General features: G+C 42.4%; 1 protein-coding gene across 1 annotated transcript in view; it reads left to right on the forward strand.

Moving 5' to 3' along the window:
• The first annotated feature begins 4,254 nt into the window (after positions 1-4,254).
• Positions 4,255-15,472, forward strand: part of arpc1b (actin related protein 2/3 complex, subunit 1B) — a 33,515-nt gene continuing 22,297 nt past the window's right edge. Inside the window, exons 1-2 of the mRNA XM_039774622.1 lie at positions 4,255-4,454; positions 5,461-5,535. Coding sequence (XP_039630556.1) covers positions 5,472-5,535 — 64 coding nt within the window. The 5' untranslated portion in view covers positions 4,255-4,454; positions 5,461-5,471. The remainder of the gene's footprint in view (positions 4,455-5,460; positions 5,536-15,472) is intronic.

Genomic DNA, 15,472 nt, shown 5'->3' on the forward strand with positions numbered 1-15,472 from the left:
TACAACTTAGACGAGCATTGCGAAGAGTTTGCACATTTTTCCCACATCTGCATGGATTTTCTTCATATCTTTATATTTAATATGCTACCGTGGCTGTTCGTTTGTCTGTTCAGGATTTTAAATCACCTGTAGCCTGCAAACCGTTTGACCTATTGACCTGAAATTTGGTACACAAATACTACGTGACGTCTACTATCTGCTTTCGGGGTGCTGATTGACCCCCAAGGTTATTCCTCTTTTTATTTTATTGTAGAATCAACTCTGATGCATACAGGCGCCGTTCTCATCCCTACCACCTTCGCCGTCGCTTTCCCCTACCTGTTCACATCTTAAATCATTCTTGAGGCAGATTGAAGACTTAAGTGCCAGCTTAAGTGAAAAATTAAAGACAACGTACTAAGTAACTGCAACACAAACACTGACTTAATCAGTTTTACGTGAAAAGATGTCAAAGAAAGAAGAGAAGAAGAAGGCCACTAGGGTGGAGACAAGAAGAGCTGCTCAGGAAGCATCAAGAGCATCAACCTCTGAGCAAACGAATGATAAACGTACAGAGAAAGAGGATGAAAACTAGGAATGGACAAGTCAAGTGTATTCACTGCACGTTATCATGAAGTGCGCCGTTACTGGTATTTAAATATTCTATTGTTGCTGTTTGCCGGACTAGCAACTTATGAACCCTTTATAGCGAGCGCATTGGGAATGCAGTCTGTCTACCTGTGACCCTCTACAGCAAACAGATGAATGTACTGTAGTTCTTTAAATTTGATTAAAAATGTGCACAAGCACAACTGATAGGAGTATAATAAATATCAGCATTTTTACTTAACATTCTAAAATCTGCTCAATCCAATTCAGGGTGACGGTGGGCTGAAGCCTCTCTCTCTCTACAGCATGAGGCGCAAGGACTAGACCTGTGCAGGGCAGACATGTTCAGGAGTGACCTTTTGCTATTTGTATGAATCCTTACATTAGATGTGAGCCTAGAAAGGTCTTAAGGCTTGTGTGGACCACCTTTGTGGTGTCGTTTCAAAAAAAGGCAGCCGCATCTTCGCCTAATGATGACTACACACCAGTGGCACTTGCGTATCACATCATGAAGACCTTTGAGAGGCTGTTGCTGGAGTATACACGAGTCCTCTTGTTGCAGACCACCTGCATCCACTGCAGTTTGCTTATCGGACCAAGTCTGTAATGGATGATGCAATCATCTGTCTGCTCCACAAGACTGAAGTAAGCTAGCAGCACTTTGAGGTTTATGGTGGATTTCTTTACAATTCTAATAAGCTTTCACCTGGCTGATTACATACAGTAGGTGACTGTTTACCTAACACAATGCCCCCTTTTAGCTTTTTTTAGTTTCACACCTGGTGCTGCCAAGTAAACTCTGTGTAAAGAGTAGGTTTTGTTATGATTCAATGCTGCTGCTCTCAGCCCTTCCATATAACTGCGGTGCAGTTCTGTATCTAAAGATTATTTTCACACCTGAATCCTTGCTCACTAAGGAAACATGCATACTCTTACTTAGTACTTGGGACACCACTTGTGGTCTTCTGCGCCCCCAACACACGGCAAAATTTGAATCCAATTCTCTTTTTTCAGGATGCAGGTGAAAAAAATAAGAGCAAAAACATTTCAGAGGAGCAAAATGTTTTTTTTAATTAAATTTTGTTACATTTTTAAAAATTAAAAATTGTTAAATTTAAACTTTGTTAAATGGTGCGACTCAAACCACTTACACCTGAACACCAGCAAGACCAAGGAACTGGTGGTGGATTTTAGGAGGCCCAGGCCCCTCATGGACCCCGTGATTATCAGAGGCGACTGTGTGCAAAGGGGAAAGACCTAGAAAGACCTGGGAGTGCAGCAGGATGACAAATTGGACTGGACTGCCAATACTGATGCTCTGTGTAAGAAAGGACAGAACCGACTATACTTTCTGAGAAGGCTGGCATCCTTCAACAGCTGCAATAAGATGCTGCAGATGTTCTACCAGACGGTTGTGGCGAGTGCCCTCTTCTACACGGTGGTGTGCTGGGGAGGCAGCATAAAGAAGAAAGACGCCTCACACCTGGACAAACTTGTTAAGAAGGCAGGCTCTATTGTAGGAGTAAAGTTGGACAGTTTGACATCTGTGGCAGAGCGACGGGCATTAAGCAAACTCCTGTCAATCATGAAGAATCCACTGCATCCACTGAACAGGATCATCTCCAGGCAGAGGAGCAGCTTCAGTGACAGACTTTTGTCACCGTCCTGCTCCACTGACAGACTGAGGAGATCGTTCCTCCACCACACTATGCGACTCTTCAATTCCACCCGGAGGAGTAAATGCTAACATTATTCAAAGTTATTGTCTGTTTTTACCTGCATTTTTATTACTCTTTAATTTAATATTGCTTTTTGTATCAGTATACTGCTGCTGGATTATGTGAATTTCCCCTTGGGATTAATAAAGTATCTATCTATCTATCTATCTATCTATCTATCATTGGTATGGACAAACAAAACCACAGTAGACCGCTGAGCCCCTCTTTATTTTGTTTGATATCAGTCCTGCATCCAGTTTAATTGCAGACATTACATATTATGGTGTAATGCTGTTTGAATTCAGGAGGGAAAAAAAAGGTTATTTGTTATAATGGCACCCACACCTGCGTTATTAATGAACCCTGGATACTGTACAGTAATGAGTGTCCTGGGCCTCAGCCACATGCGCTATGGAGTGTGTGACCTGTAACTTGTGGTGCAAGGGAAGTCGCTGGCCTGTGACAATCAAAGCTTACAGTACACTCTGTGCTCTAACTGCTGTTAAAATATGATACCAATGTGGTGGAGGGGGTTAAAAATAAGCCAGTTTATTGAAATCTAGTCAAAAAAACGACCTACTCGTGAATGCCATGTTTTCTGTAAATGACAATCAAAAAGCCTGGTAACATTGAGCGAGGTCTCTGACTGCAGGTGTTTCCCCATTTTGCCAACAGGAGGGGCTGTCCAAAAAATACAAGGAAAAAAAAAACATGCATGTTGAAGTGACCTCTCATTATTGTAAAATTGAAAGTGTAAACTAATTTGTAGTTGAAGTCCCACGGAATGTTTCTCTGTTTTAAGAAGAACGAGTTTGCAAATTTGACAATGCTTTTAAGTGGGAGATTTTGAAATTCCAACAATATGTTCAATGTGGTGTATTAAATAATATCTCAACGAAAATCGACCTGTCCCATCAAGTTTCCCGTAAGTATAACTGTGACACATTTAAACAAAAATCTCATTTCTCTGATCAGTCGGCCGAGTTCTTTCGTGCAGAAATAAAGACTGATAGACAACACAAACTGGCAGGAACGACTATCGCAGTAGGTGCTTTCCACGTGTTATGAGAACGTACTTCAAAGGGGGTTAAATCCAGCAACTGCATCCTCTCAGGAGGGTCTGCCCCTCAGGAATGGGGTTCCTGAAAATGTGGCCCCTACTCACAACAGTGGTGTGGTGGCTCTGAGGCTAAGGATCTGCGCTGGTATCCTGAAGGTTGCCAGTTTGAATCCCTGTCACTGCCTAAAAGAGATCCTACTCTGCTGGGCCCTTGAGCAAGGTCCTTAACGTTCAACTGCTCCAGGGGGTATGCGAAAACTAACTAATTCCTAATACAAGAAATTGTATAAAGCGAAATTAAAAAAAAAAAAAAAATTGCCCGAGTTATGCCCTTCTTGCTGTTTCTGTGTCATTAGACGGTTTACCATCGTCTCCATTGCTTCAGCGAGGCTCTGCCACGTCTAAACCTGCCCTTTTTTCGGCAGCCGTATTCTAACGTTTAAAATTTACCGCTTATTTCAGTGCTGGCCCAGAGACGGTATATTCGGCATTTTTTGTCGAGAGGCTTCTTTCCTTGCCTTACTCGCCCGTTCCCACTCCGCACGCATCCCCTCTAGTGAAACTGGTCAGCCCAAGAATACACCATAGCGGCTCGAACGGAGCTCCAGGTTGATGAAGTTAATTTACAAGACAGGACTTAACGTTACTTCAGTCAAATAACCCTCCCGCAACCCTAAATCGTATCGTAAGTGGGCGGAGCTGTTGTGGTCTGCAGCTAAACTATTTCTATTGGCACCCATTGAACTCAACTCCACCTACCTGGACCGCCCTTTCGAATCAACCCCACCCACTTAGAGCTCCGGGGTGGAGGCTCCAGGCTGCAGAGACCCGTTTCGGCCAACTGAGTGAATTCGCGAACCTCCTACTTGAGGAAGTCGCTTCGGCGCGAGTCTCGCTCTGTGCCAGGAAAGGGGAAGGCGTCACACTGAACCTCCGTCAGACTGCTCGCTCGCTCCTTCGCTCATTCGAGTCGAGTCCAGCCGCGCGCAGTTCAGCCTGCGTTTGTGTTGACTGCTCAGAGTCCATAAACGGAGGCGCACCCCGCTTTTTACTTTCATCCCCGACAGATTTCTCCACTGGCAGACAAGGTAAGAAGTCTGATTTGGATTTGCAGTGATCGACTTAACGCTATGTGCACTTTAGAGGGGTTGGGGTGGGGTGTGCGATTAAAATGCCTGATGTCTTCGCTAAAGATCGTAATCACAGACACAAAAGTGTTTAAAACACACTCTGGAAGTGTGTCCCTGGACGATTTACCTTGATTCTTTGTATAGACCCTCAGCACCTTCATATAAAACTGTAATGATCTCTCATTCGTCCTCATATTTTAAAGTTAAATATTTAAATACACAGGTGGATAAAAATAATAATCCGTTTGGGTTTTTATAATACATATCACAGTGAAAGGCACCATTTGTTCAGTATAATAATTTTTAAAATATAGGTTCTCCCCCCTTTAGGTTTAGGTATTTCCTGATAAAAGGGAAAACATAAAAAAAAAATGTAATTTATGGGGTAAAATGTGTTACTTTCACATTACAGTTGACGTTTGTCTGCTAATTATTAGCTAATAGACTGAAATAACAATGCACTATTAGTCATAGTCCACCAAGGTAATGGCCACATCATCTTTTAAGTGAGTGTTTCTATTATTTCTGTTGCAGCCTGAATGGTCGTTGTGTAACAGGAACAAGTCAAGACAGCAAAAGTGCAAATTATGGGCCTGCAAGGTGGTCTGCAGTGTAGTAATACGGGCGTAGTCCATCACTCTAAAATAAGGAACAGTGCAAAACGGAACAAGCCATGTCCTTTATATACAACTTCTCTAATCTTGTGGTGGGCAGTAAAAACGGTTTTAGTGCTTCTCTAAAACTGATTTAAAATAAGCCTTTTCTAAATCTCATTTCTCCTTGCATGCCACAAGCAAAAATATACATTTCTTATGTTAAAATGGAACTTACGCCGGCTGTGTTCAGTTACAGCAGTGGGCTTCCTGCTCATTTCTGCTTTCTGCTGAATGATGTGAAGATATAATACACAGCAGCTGTTGACGAGCACCCGGGTAATGGCTGCGTTTTTTCCATCTCTTTGCAGTTTGGTGAACCATGTCCTACCACAGTTTTCAGCTGGAACCAATTAGCTGTCATGCCTGGAACAAAGATCGAACTCGTGAGTATATTTACATTTTATCCATGGTGTCTTACAGCATTTCAAATACATTTCTTGTTAGGGGTAGTCTGACCATACTAAATCACATCACATTAGGGACCACCTTTAATGAGAGAGACTAGCTGTGCTACCTGCCCAGGTTGAAATCTAAGCAGTCCATGTAGACCTCGTGTTATTGTTTGCCCTACACCATCTAATGGGATGTATTTGTAATGCATGCAGTAATAAAATGAATTGCATTTGTTGTTCTAAGAGATGGCATATCACAAACATTTGAAGCAAAAAAAGTATTACTATACATGTTTGCAAGGCACCATCTGTTGGAATTACAAACACAATACACATGTCTCTGTGATATGCCATTTGTTATGGGATTCATAGAGAAGTTTTAAAGTTGGAATAACAAATGCAATGTATTTCCATCCATCCATTATCTTAACACGGGGTCACGGGGGTCCGTTGGAGCCAATTCCAGCCAGCACAGGGTGCAAGACAGGTTCACCAGTGCACCTAACCTGCATGTCTTTGGACTGTGGGATGAAACCCACACAGACACGGGGAGAACATGCAAACTCCATGTAGTGAGGACCCGGGGAGCGAACCCGGGTCTCTTTACTGTGAAACAGCAGCGCAACCACTGCGACACCGTGCCGCCCCGCAATGTATTTTATTACTAAAAATGTTTGTGATGCGGCATCTTTTGAAATGACTGGGACACCGCAACTGGACAGACACACAGACAATGGTGGACTTGCTGTGTTACCCATCTAAGAATTGTTGAAATTTAAGTAATCAAAGTAGACTTCAGTTTTAACATTTGCAGTGCACTATCTAATAGAATGTATTTCGTAATACATGTAGTAATAAAATGAATTACATTTGTTATTCCAACAGATGGCGCATCACAAACATTTGTAACAATAAAATGTATTACTGCACATATTTGTGATATACCATCTTTTGGTATGACAAACACAATGTATATATCTCTGTTACAAGCCTCTTGGTATGGGACTCATAAAAGCAGGGTTAATGTTTGTGATGCTTCATCTGTTGGAACGACAAGTGCAATGCATTTTATTACTAAAAAATGTTTTGTGATGCACCATCTTTTGGAATGACAGAGGCATAGCGACCAGATGGTCACACAGACATCCTTTTATATAGTTTGGATTCATGAAGCACACCAGTATTTGGTTCCATTTCTTTAGTTTTTCCAGTTGGAGCACAGCCAGGTGAAGTGAGCTGCTCAGGGTCACACGGTGTCAGTAGCGGGATTTGAACCCACGACTACAGGGTGTGACATCCAAAGCATACACCACTACACCACAGTGCCTTCCTAAAATGTTAGCATTTTAAATGTGCTTTCTTGGCTGTTCCTTTTATACAAAACGACTTACAAAATTTGAGACAAAATTGGTTACAGTTTTGTTTTTCCAATTGGAAAAACATTAAAATAATATTCAATAAACTTTAGATTGATGTCTTTTAAAATATTCTAACCATTTATTTTTAAAACTCATTACAAGACTGAATGCAGCTGTAGCCCATCCTGGACTCCTGGTCCACTGTGCAGCCAGTAGGCCACTTACACACTCACATAGACATACACACAGACACAGACAGACAGACACACACACACACACAATCACACACAGACAAAGACAGACAGACACACACAATCACACACAGACACACACACATAGACAAACACAGACACACACACACAGACACAGACACACAATCACACACAGACAATCACACACAGACAAAGGCAGACAGACACACACACACACATACACACACACACACACACACACAGACAAAGACAGACAGACACACACACAATCACACACAGACAAAGACAGACAGACACACACACACATACACACACACACACACACACAGACAAAAGACAGACAGACACACACATACACACACACACAGACAAAGACAGACAGACACACACATACACACACACAGACAAAGACAGACAGACACACACAGACACAGACAGACAGACAGACACAGACACACACACACACACAATCACACACAGACAAAGACAGACAGACACACACAATCACACACAGACACACACACATAGACAAACACAGACACAGACAGACACACACACACACACAATCACACACAGACAAAGGCAGACAGACACACACACACATACACACACACACACACACACAGACAAAGACAGACAGACACACACATAGACAAACACAGACAGACAGACAGACACACACAGACACACACACACAATCACAGACGCACACACAATCACACACAGACAAAGACAGACAGACACACACACACAGACACACACACACACACAATCACACACAGACAGACACACAATCACACACACAATCACACACACATCCATTACAGACAATAACCCAACTGAGCAGGTCTTTGGGATATGCCAAGAAATGAGAAACAAATCTGAAAAAAATACACATAGGCACAGAGAGAACCAATGTGCTGTAGCATTCGAAGTTGGGTCCTTGTAACCACCAGGCAGTAGATAGACAGATAGATAAGGGGCTATATAATAGATAGATACTTTATTAATCCCAAGGGGAGATTCACATACTCCAGCAGCAGCATACTGAAAAAAACAATATTAATTAAAGAGTGATAAAAATGCAGGTATATCAGACAATAACTGTTAATAATAATGTTAACGTTTACCCCCCTGTGTGCAATTGAAGAGTCGCATAGTGTGGGGGAGGAACGATCTCCTCAGTCTGTCAGTGGAGCAGGACGGTGACAGCAGTCTGTCGCTGAAGCTGCTCCTCTGTCTGGAGATGATCCTGTTCAGTGGATGCCGTGGATTCTCCATGATTGACAGGAGCCTGCTCAGTGCCCGTCGCTCCACCACAGATGTCAAACTGTCCAGCTTCGTGCCTACAATAGAGCCTGCTTTCCTCACCAGTTTGTCCAGGCGTGAGGTGTCCCTCTTCTTTATGCTGCCTCTCCAGCACACCACCGTGTAGAAGAGGGCACTCTTGGTAAGACTAACTCCAGTACTACCACTTGGTGAATATTAAAAATATAACCAAAATTATTAATTTGCAGGTTTTCTACATTAATTGGAAGTTAAAAATCACAGCTTGGCTCCACAGGGCCGTGACTCACTGTTGTATTTAATGAGTCTTGTACAGCTTGCTAAGTGTCCTGCTATGACATTGCCTGCAATTCTCCAAGGGGAACCCCAAACCCAGCCACCCAACCCCACTGTGGTGTTGATTCGACCAAGGGGAAGATCCCACCCCAACACTATCAATTTTGGTGGCTGTTTTCCGAGGGGGATTTGATGGGGACCATGGACAGGGTCTCGAAAACACTAAGAAGGGCAAAATTTAACTCCAAGATAAAACAATGCAAGAAACTCCACTTGACATTCTATAAAGGTTGGTGGGTGTGATGGACTGGTGTCTCATTCAGGATTCGTTCCTGCTGTATAGCTGATGATTCTAACCTGGATTAAGCAACATCAGTACAGGGTGGATAATGTTTGTAGATGGAAAGAAAGTGTGTTTGTGCTTCATAAGCTGAGCAACTAATGGGGAAAATAGGAAAAATGCAAACTACAAACAGAGGTGCACATTTCTGTGCCAAAGAAGATGTAGAAGAAGCGGGCACCTGGTGTCTGACACTCGGCCAGCCAGCGCGCCTCAAAGCACTTCTTTTATCCCCTGACAGGAACTGGTTTTCATTTCAGTCGCATAATGTAGAAAACACATGGCCATTAAGCAAGAAAAAAAAAAAAAATCCGCTTGTTCCACTATGTAGAGGCCTCCTCCTGCGGCAGAAAGTCTCTGGTCAGGCTGGCAGGCTGAGACTTCCTGGAGTAGATGTTTCAGTGGTTATCATTTTCACAGAAATATTATGCTGGAGTGAAATAAAAAGACAGAAGGTTAACAACTTCTGCTTGGAATTCTAGCTGAGTAAGCCAGTGTTTCTGCTATAGAGAAAGTCAGTTTTGTGCAATACACATACACACGAGTTTTCAGGTCCTTCAAATCTCCTCACACATCTGTCCCCTCATATCACCATAGATGTGGATGATGTTATTTATGCGGGTTGGTAGGTAGCAATGTACTGCGTGGGGATTGCAGTTTGGATGGGAATGGACATGCAGCTTGGCAGCGGGCACCTGATGTGCCAACATAATTGGGTGCTGGAGTTTATTATGCACAGTAATGTATCGATAATGAATCCCACACAAGATAAACCAAACCAAACAAAAAAAAAAATTCCAGCCAGTGGTGGTCCTGCTGGCAAACAAAGAGATAATTGATGGTAAAGGTGAACAGAGGCGGTTGAGTACAGAATAAAAGATGGGGTACAGTCGCTCAGCTGACAACAACATTGGTACCACATGAAATATTACACACTGTATGTTATTGTAGTGGACGACCTAAACTAAGTTCCATTCATTAGTGAAAAATCAAGGTGGGGTTGCGGTGGACAGACTGAAAGAACATGTGGCCGGTCAGATGAATCTTGGCTCCTGTTAAATCACATCCAACATGCAGAGAAAAATCCAAACAGACACATGGAGAAATTGTTAGATCCACACAAACTGTATCCAGGATGGGATTTTAAATCATTCTGTAACTGTGATGTAGCTATGCTAACCAGTTTTCCTCAGCTAAAATTAATATGAATCTCTATTAATATACAGGAGCCATTCGATTAGATTAGTTAAACTTTAGGGTAGCGCAGTGGTAGCGCTGCTGCCTCGCAGTTAGGAGACCCGGGTTCGCTTCCCAGGTCCTCCCTGCGTGGAGTTTGCATGTTCTCCCCGAGTCTGTGTCGGTGTCCTCCCACAGTCCAAAGACATGCAGGTTAGGTGATGCTGTGAAGCTCCTGCTCTACCACATCTCAAAGGTGTTCTGTTGGATTCAGATCTGGTGCTTGGGAAGGTCATTGAAGGAAACTGAGCTCATTGTCATGTTCGACTTGCGCTGCGTGACATGGTGCATTATTACGATGGAAGTAGCTGTTAGAAGATGGGTAAATTGTGGCCATGAAGGGATTCCCATTGTCAGCAACATTACTCAGATAGGCCATGGCATTCATACGATTATTAATTGCTATTAAGAGGCCCAAAGCGTACCAAAAAATTAAACCTTCTCCACACCATTGCACCAGCACCAGCAGCCTGGACTGTTGACACAAAGTAATCCTATTGTTATCCCTATCATCTGTGTGGCTCACCAGAAATCGAGACTCATCAATGACAATTTATTTATATAGCACATTTAAAGCAACATAGGAATGCTGTGGCCACAGTGCTTTACAAGAATAGAATAAAAGAAAACATACAATTAACATAAATAAAATACTGTAAATAATAAATAGAAGTAAGATTACGTAGTCACAATGAGGATACTATCAGTATTACTGAAGGTCACAGAATGCAAGTGAATAGAAATGAGTCTTTAATCTCGTTTTGAACAGTTCAGTTGTAGACGACTCCTTTATGTGATGAAGTAAAGAGATCCACACGCTGTCCCCTTTAGTTTGACACTCGAGGGACAACAAGAGACAACTGACCAGAAGATCTAAGCACTCTAGATGGCTGATGTAAAACACACAATTCAGATAAATAGGCAGGAGCAAGGCCATGTAAAGATTTAAAAACTAGCAGCAAGATTTTAAAATCAATTTGAAAACTGACAGGCAGCCAGTGTAAAGAAGCTAATATTGGAGAAACAGAGTCAGACTTTCATGCCCCAACCAGAAAGCGAGCGGCAGCATTTTGGACCAACTGTAACCTGCGTATTAGGGATTTGCTAATCCCAGAATACAGCGAGTTGCAGTAATCAAGGCGAGAAAAGATTAAAGCATGAGTAGCTTTCTAAAGATCTCTAGAAGATAAATAAGGCTTGATCTTACCTAAAAGACGAAGCTGGAAAAAGCAACTCTTGACTACAGAATTGACTTGTTTCTCAAAAGAGAGGTTACTGTGAAAGATAACGCCAAGATTTCGGACTTGAGGTTTGCAAAAGACAGAGAAAGAGCCGAGAAGTCCAAGACCAATGTGGCCTTTCGCTGATGGACCCGCTATAAGCACCTGTCTTATGTTTTTCAAAATCTTCACTTCTCCAGTTTTGGTGAGCTTTTGCCCACTATAGCCTCATGGCTGACAGGAGTGGAACCCAACGTGTTCTTCTGCTGTTATTGTAGCCCATCTGCCCCAAGGTTTGACGTGTTCTGCATTCAGAGATGAGTTACTGTAGCCTTTCTCTCAGCTCAAACCAGTCTGGCCATTTTCTTCTGACCTCTCTCGCCAACGAGGTGTTTCTATCTACAGAACTGACGTTCACTTGACGATTTGTAGTTTTTCACACCATTCGTAGTAAACCATAGAGACTGTTGTGCATAAAAATTCCAGGAGATCAGCAGCTGTAGAAATATTCTAACCAGCCCATCTGATACCAGCATTCATGACACTGTCCAGATCACTGAGATGACATTTTTTTTTCCCCATTCTGGTGTTTGATGTGAACATCAGCTGAAGCTCCTGACCTGTACTCGCAGGACTTTATGCACTGCACTTCTGCCACATGATTGGATAATTGCCTGGTTAGGCAGATGCACAGCCATTTCTAATAATTTGCACAGTGACTGACACGTGTCAACTCTGTACAGTTGTTCATCATTATTTTGTAATTTGGTGCACATGTGAATGAAGTGACCTGCTCAAAGACAGTAGTCTTGAGCTTTCAGTTCCGGTTTGCCTGGCACTACACCACTGCCATTGTAAGCTTTGGCATTGAGTAGGCTTATCAAACTACCGATTGATGGGCTGGTTCCTTCTTTATGTTTATTATGGCTGGGATACGCTTCACCTTCCCATGACCCCCATCCTAAATAGTTCAACCAGTGGGGGGCACTATTTAAAGTGGTCAGCATTTATATTTAATAGCACCATTAACTGCATGGTGCAAGACTTTTCTTTACGTTTTCTGGCCATTTTTCTCCCACGAATGTATCCCAGTGACTGAGCTAACTGATTCATTGAAATTTAGGAAATGAACAAGCTCTGATGGTAGCCTCCTTATTGGACTTCATCTAGTTCTCAAAAGGAGATAGCATGCAACATGACCTTTTTAAAATCAGGAGTGTGAAGATTCTTTTTTCTTTCAATGGGAGCATCTGTTCTTAACGGCAGAGCCTGTCCAGAGTTGGTTTCTATGCTGAAACAGCAGTTTCATAAAAATGAATGGCTAGACGTCCTGCTAATGCCGCAGAGTTTATTCGGAGTGCCCTTTTACATTAAAAAACACGCATGCTGCTTTGATCAAGTCATTTGCTTCAGCCAGGTCTTCCTGTGTTACCATGAATGGTGCTGTGTAGACAGAAGGGATATGACTCAACTTAACCACAGCGCAGAAAAGAAAAACCAAGAAAAGTCGCTCTTCATCTTCAGTTAACCCACAAACAGGGCGTGCTTGTAAAAGACAAAAAAAGAAGAAGGCAAGCAGCACACTTGGTAAGGTGAAGATTCAAACATAAAGTGAATTAATACATTTATAAATATGAATATTAAACAAATGCTGAGTTAGTTCCTGCTTTAAACCCAATGCTACCTGGAAAACAAAAAACCTGTAGTGGAACAAGAGGTGTCAGAAATATGGCCGTTAAACGGACTTAGTGTGACATGGTGACACCCCTCTCCCGAGTTCAAATCCTTTGCCTGGTCTTTGTCCGTGTAGAGTTCGCAAGTTCCCCCCCATGTCTGCTACATCCCCAAAGCTGTGTGTGTGTGTCAGGTGTAACTGGAAAATCCTCATGTGAGGATACCTGTGTGTGTGTGTGTATAAGTGGGCCTTGAAATGGACTGGTGCCATGCCTTGCACCCAATGCCGCCCAGTAAGGCTCCACACACCCCTCCAGTCTGAACTGGATTAAGCAGGTTTGAGAATGTCATTGTAAAACTGGCATAATAGATGCCACATTCCTACTGAGATCTGAAATTATTCAGGAAGGTGAAAGATGGCGAATGTAATAGAAACAAAATGTGCGTTTTTCTTTCAATTCAATCCAGTGGTGGTCTTATAAGCCCAGGGTGCGATGCACAATTACAGTGAAGTGCAAATAAAAACCCAGTGCTGAACACAGATGCCTAGCAGTATGTACAGTACATCCATCCATCCATTTATCCAGAGCAGGGCTGCCACAAAGCTGAAGCAAATCCCAGAAAGCACTAGGCTGGACACCATGGAAGCCAATCACAGGGTGCACATGCGCACACCCATGCGGGTGCCAATTTAGTAGTACCAGACCCCCCTAACCTGCATTATCTTTGGACTTTGGGAGGACACTGGAGAAAACCCACAAGAAGAACATGCAATGTCTTTGCCGGGAGGACTCGGGATGTGAACCCATGTACAGTAGATAGAAATATAAACAGAGCTACACTTTCATCCAGACACTTCAGAGGTCAAAGCCCACCGTGGCATCATCAGGTAACAAAGCAGAAGCCATGGCACCAGTCCATCACAGTTTGTACTCATGCCCACAGATTCTCGCATGGTTCCAGTTTAGCTTGCCAAACATATTTTTGTGATGTGTACTTGGGAATATTTGAACATGACGCAGATAATGACCAGGTTGGTATTTGAACCCTGGGCTCTGGAACAGTGAGGTAAGAATGTTAACCACCCATACACATATATACGCATTTCATTTATTTTAAATGTTGTACTGAGCCTGTTGGTAAAATTTACCCAGCAATCCTCCCAGTTTCACACCAGCTTAATCCACTTGAAGACCCTTACCTTCATGTCATCCACACACACTTAGGGCCAATTTAGAGCCATCGGTGAACCACACCTGGTCATCCTTGGACTTTTGGTGGGGGTCATGGAGTCCAGAGTATCCACAGTAAAATCCATGTACCTGCAGGGAGAACCTGAGAAGCGGCACAAAAAATGACTAGGATGGGATTCAGAACCCCCACAACCCCCCAGAAAGTATGGCATGTTAGCATAAGGAAGTGTGGATTAGGAAAGCTTCCATATAAATCCAAGGGATTTCTTCACTGAATAGCAGCTTTAATCATACATGCCATTGTCCCCCTGTTCCTCAGACACCACCCCAAAAGTATTCTCCAGAGGAAAAGGATTGTACTCTAAATTTTGTTAATTGTTCAATTCTGTCTGTTTTTTTTATAGCACCTTATACAGGGTGGTCCAGATCTAATTATGAAAAGGTGAACACATCGCACCCGCTGTTCGACTGACAACCGTCTCCCCGCCATTTTGGAATGCAGGACAGGTGCTGCCATCTATCGGCAACAAAAAGATTTTTTTGTGAATTTTCTATGTAATAAACTTAATAAGTTATAGCGTAATGAAAATTGCATAATCAGATCTGGATCACCCTATAGAGAGCAGGCAAGAGTAAAATACAACATCAGGCTGAAACACATTCACTTAATTGTACTAATTTTTCTGGTGGCTATTACTATGAAACTCACTATATCTCAATTATTCTAGTACTGAAAATATATAATATATGAGAAAAAATGGACTCTTTCAGAAAGTCATTCTTTCACAACATGAGATGAGTGTACAAAGAAAATGAATTGTTTGACACACTAGAGGTAACTGATGCTCCTTGGGGAGAAAGAATGACAGCCTCAAGAACAGCCAGATGTCAGGATCTACTGTATCGATTCACAAAATATCAATCAAATGCCACCATTTACTGGCTCATTTAAGTGACTACATGCCTTTTAACTTCAGGAAATTGAGGTAGACTTAAAATATTTACAGACACTTTACATTTTAGACCTGGTCATATTTGAGTTGATTTGTCTTACTGACTAAATTTAAATGAACAACAGGAAATAATACCAGCTTAAGTAAGCTCTTTCGGGTTCTGATTTCTGCTGTGTGTT

This window comes from Polypterus senegalus, chromosome 13 (assembly GCF_016835505.1).
Source record: "Polypterus senegalus isolate Bchr_013 chromosome 13, ASM1683550v1, whole genome shotgun sequence".
NCBI classification, from domain to species: domain Eukaryota; kingdom Metazoa; phylum Chordata; class Cladistia; order Polypteriformes; family Polypteridae; genus Polypterus; species Polypterus senegalus.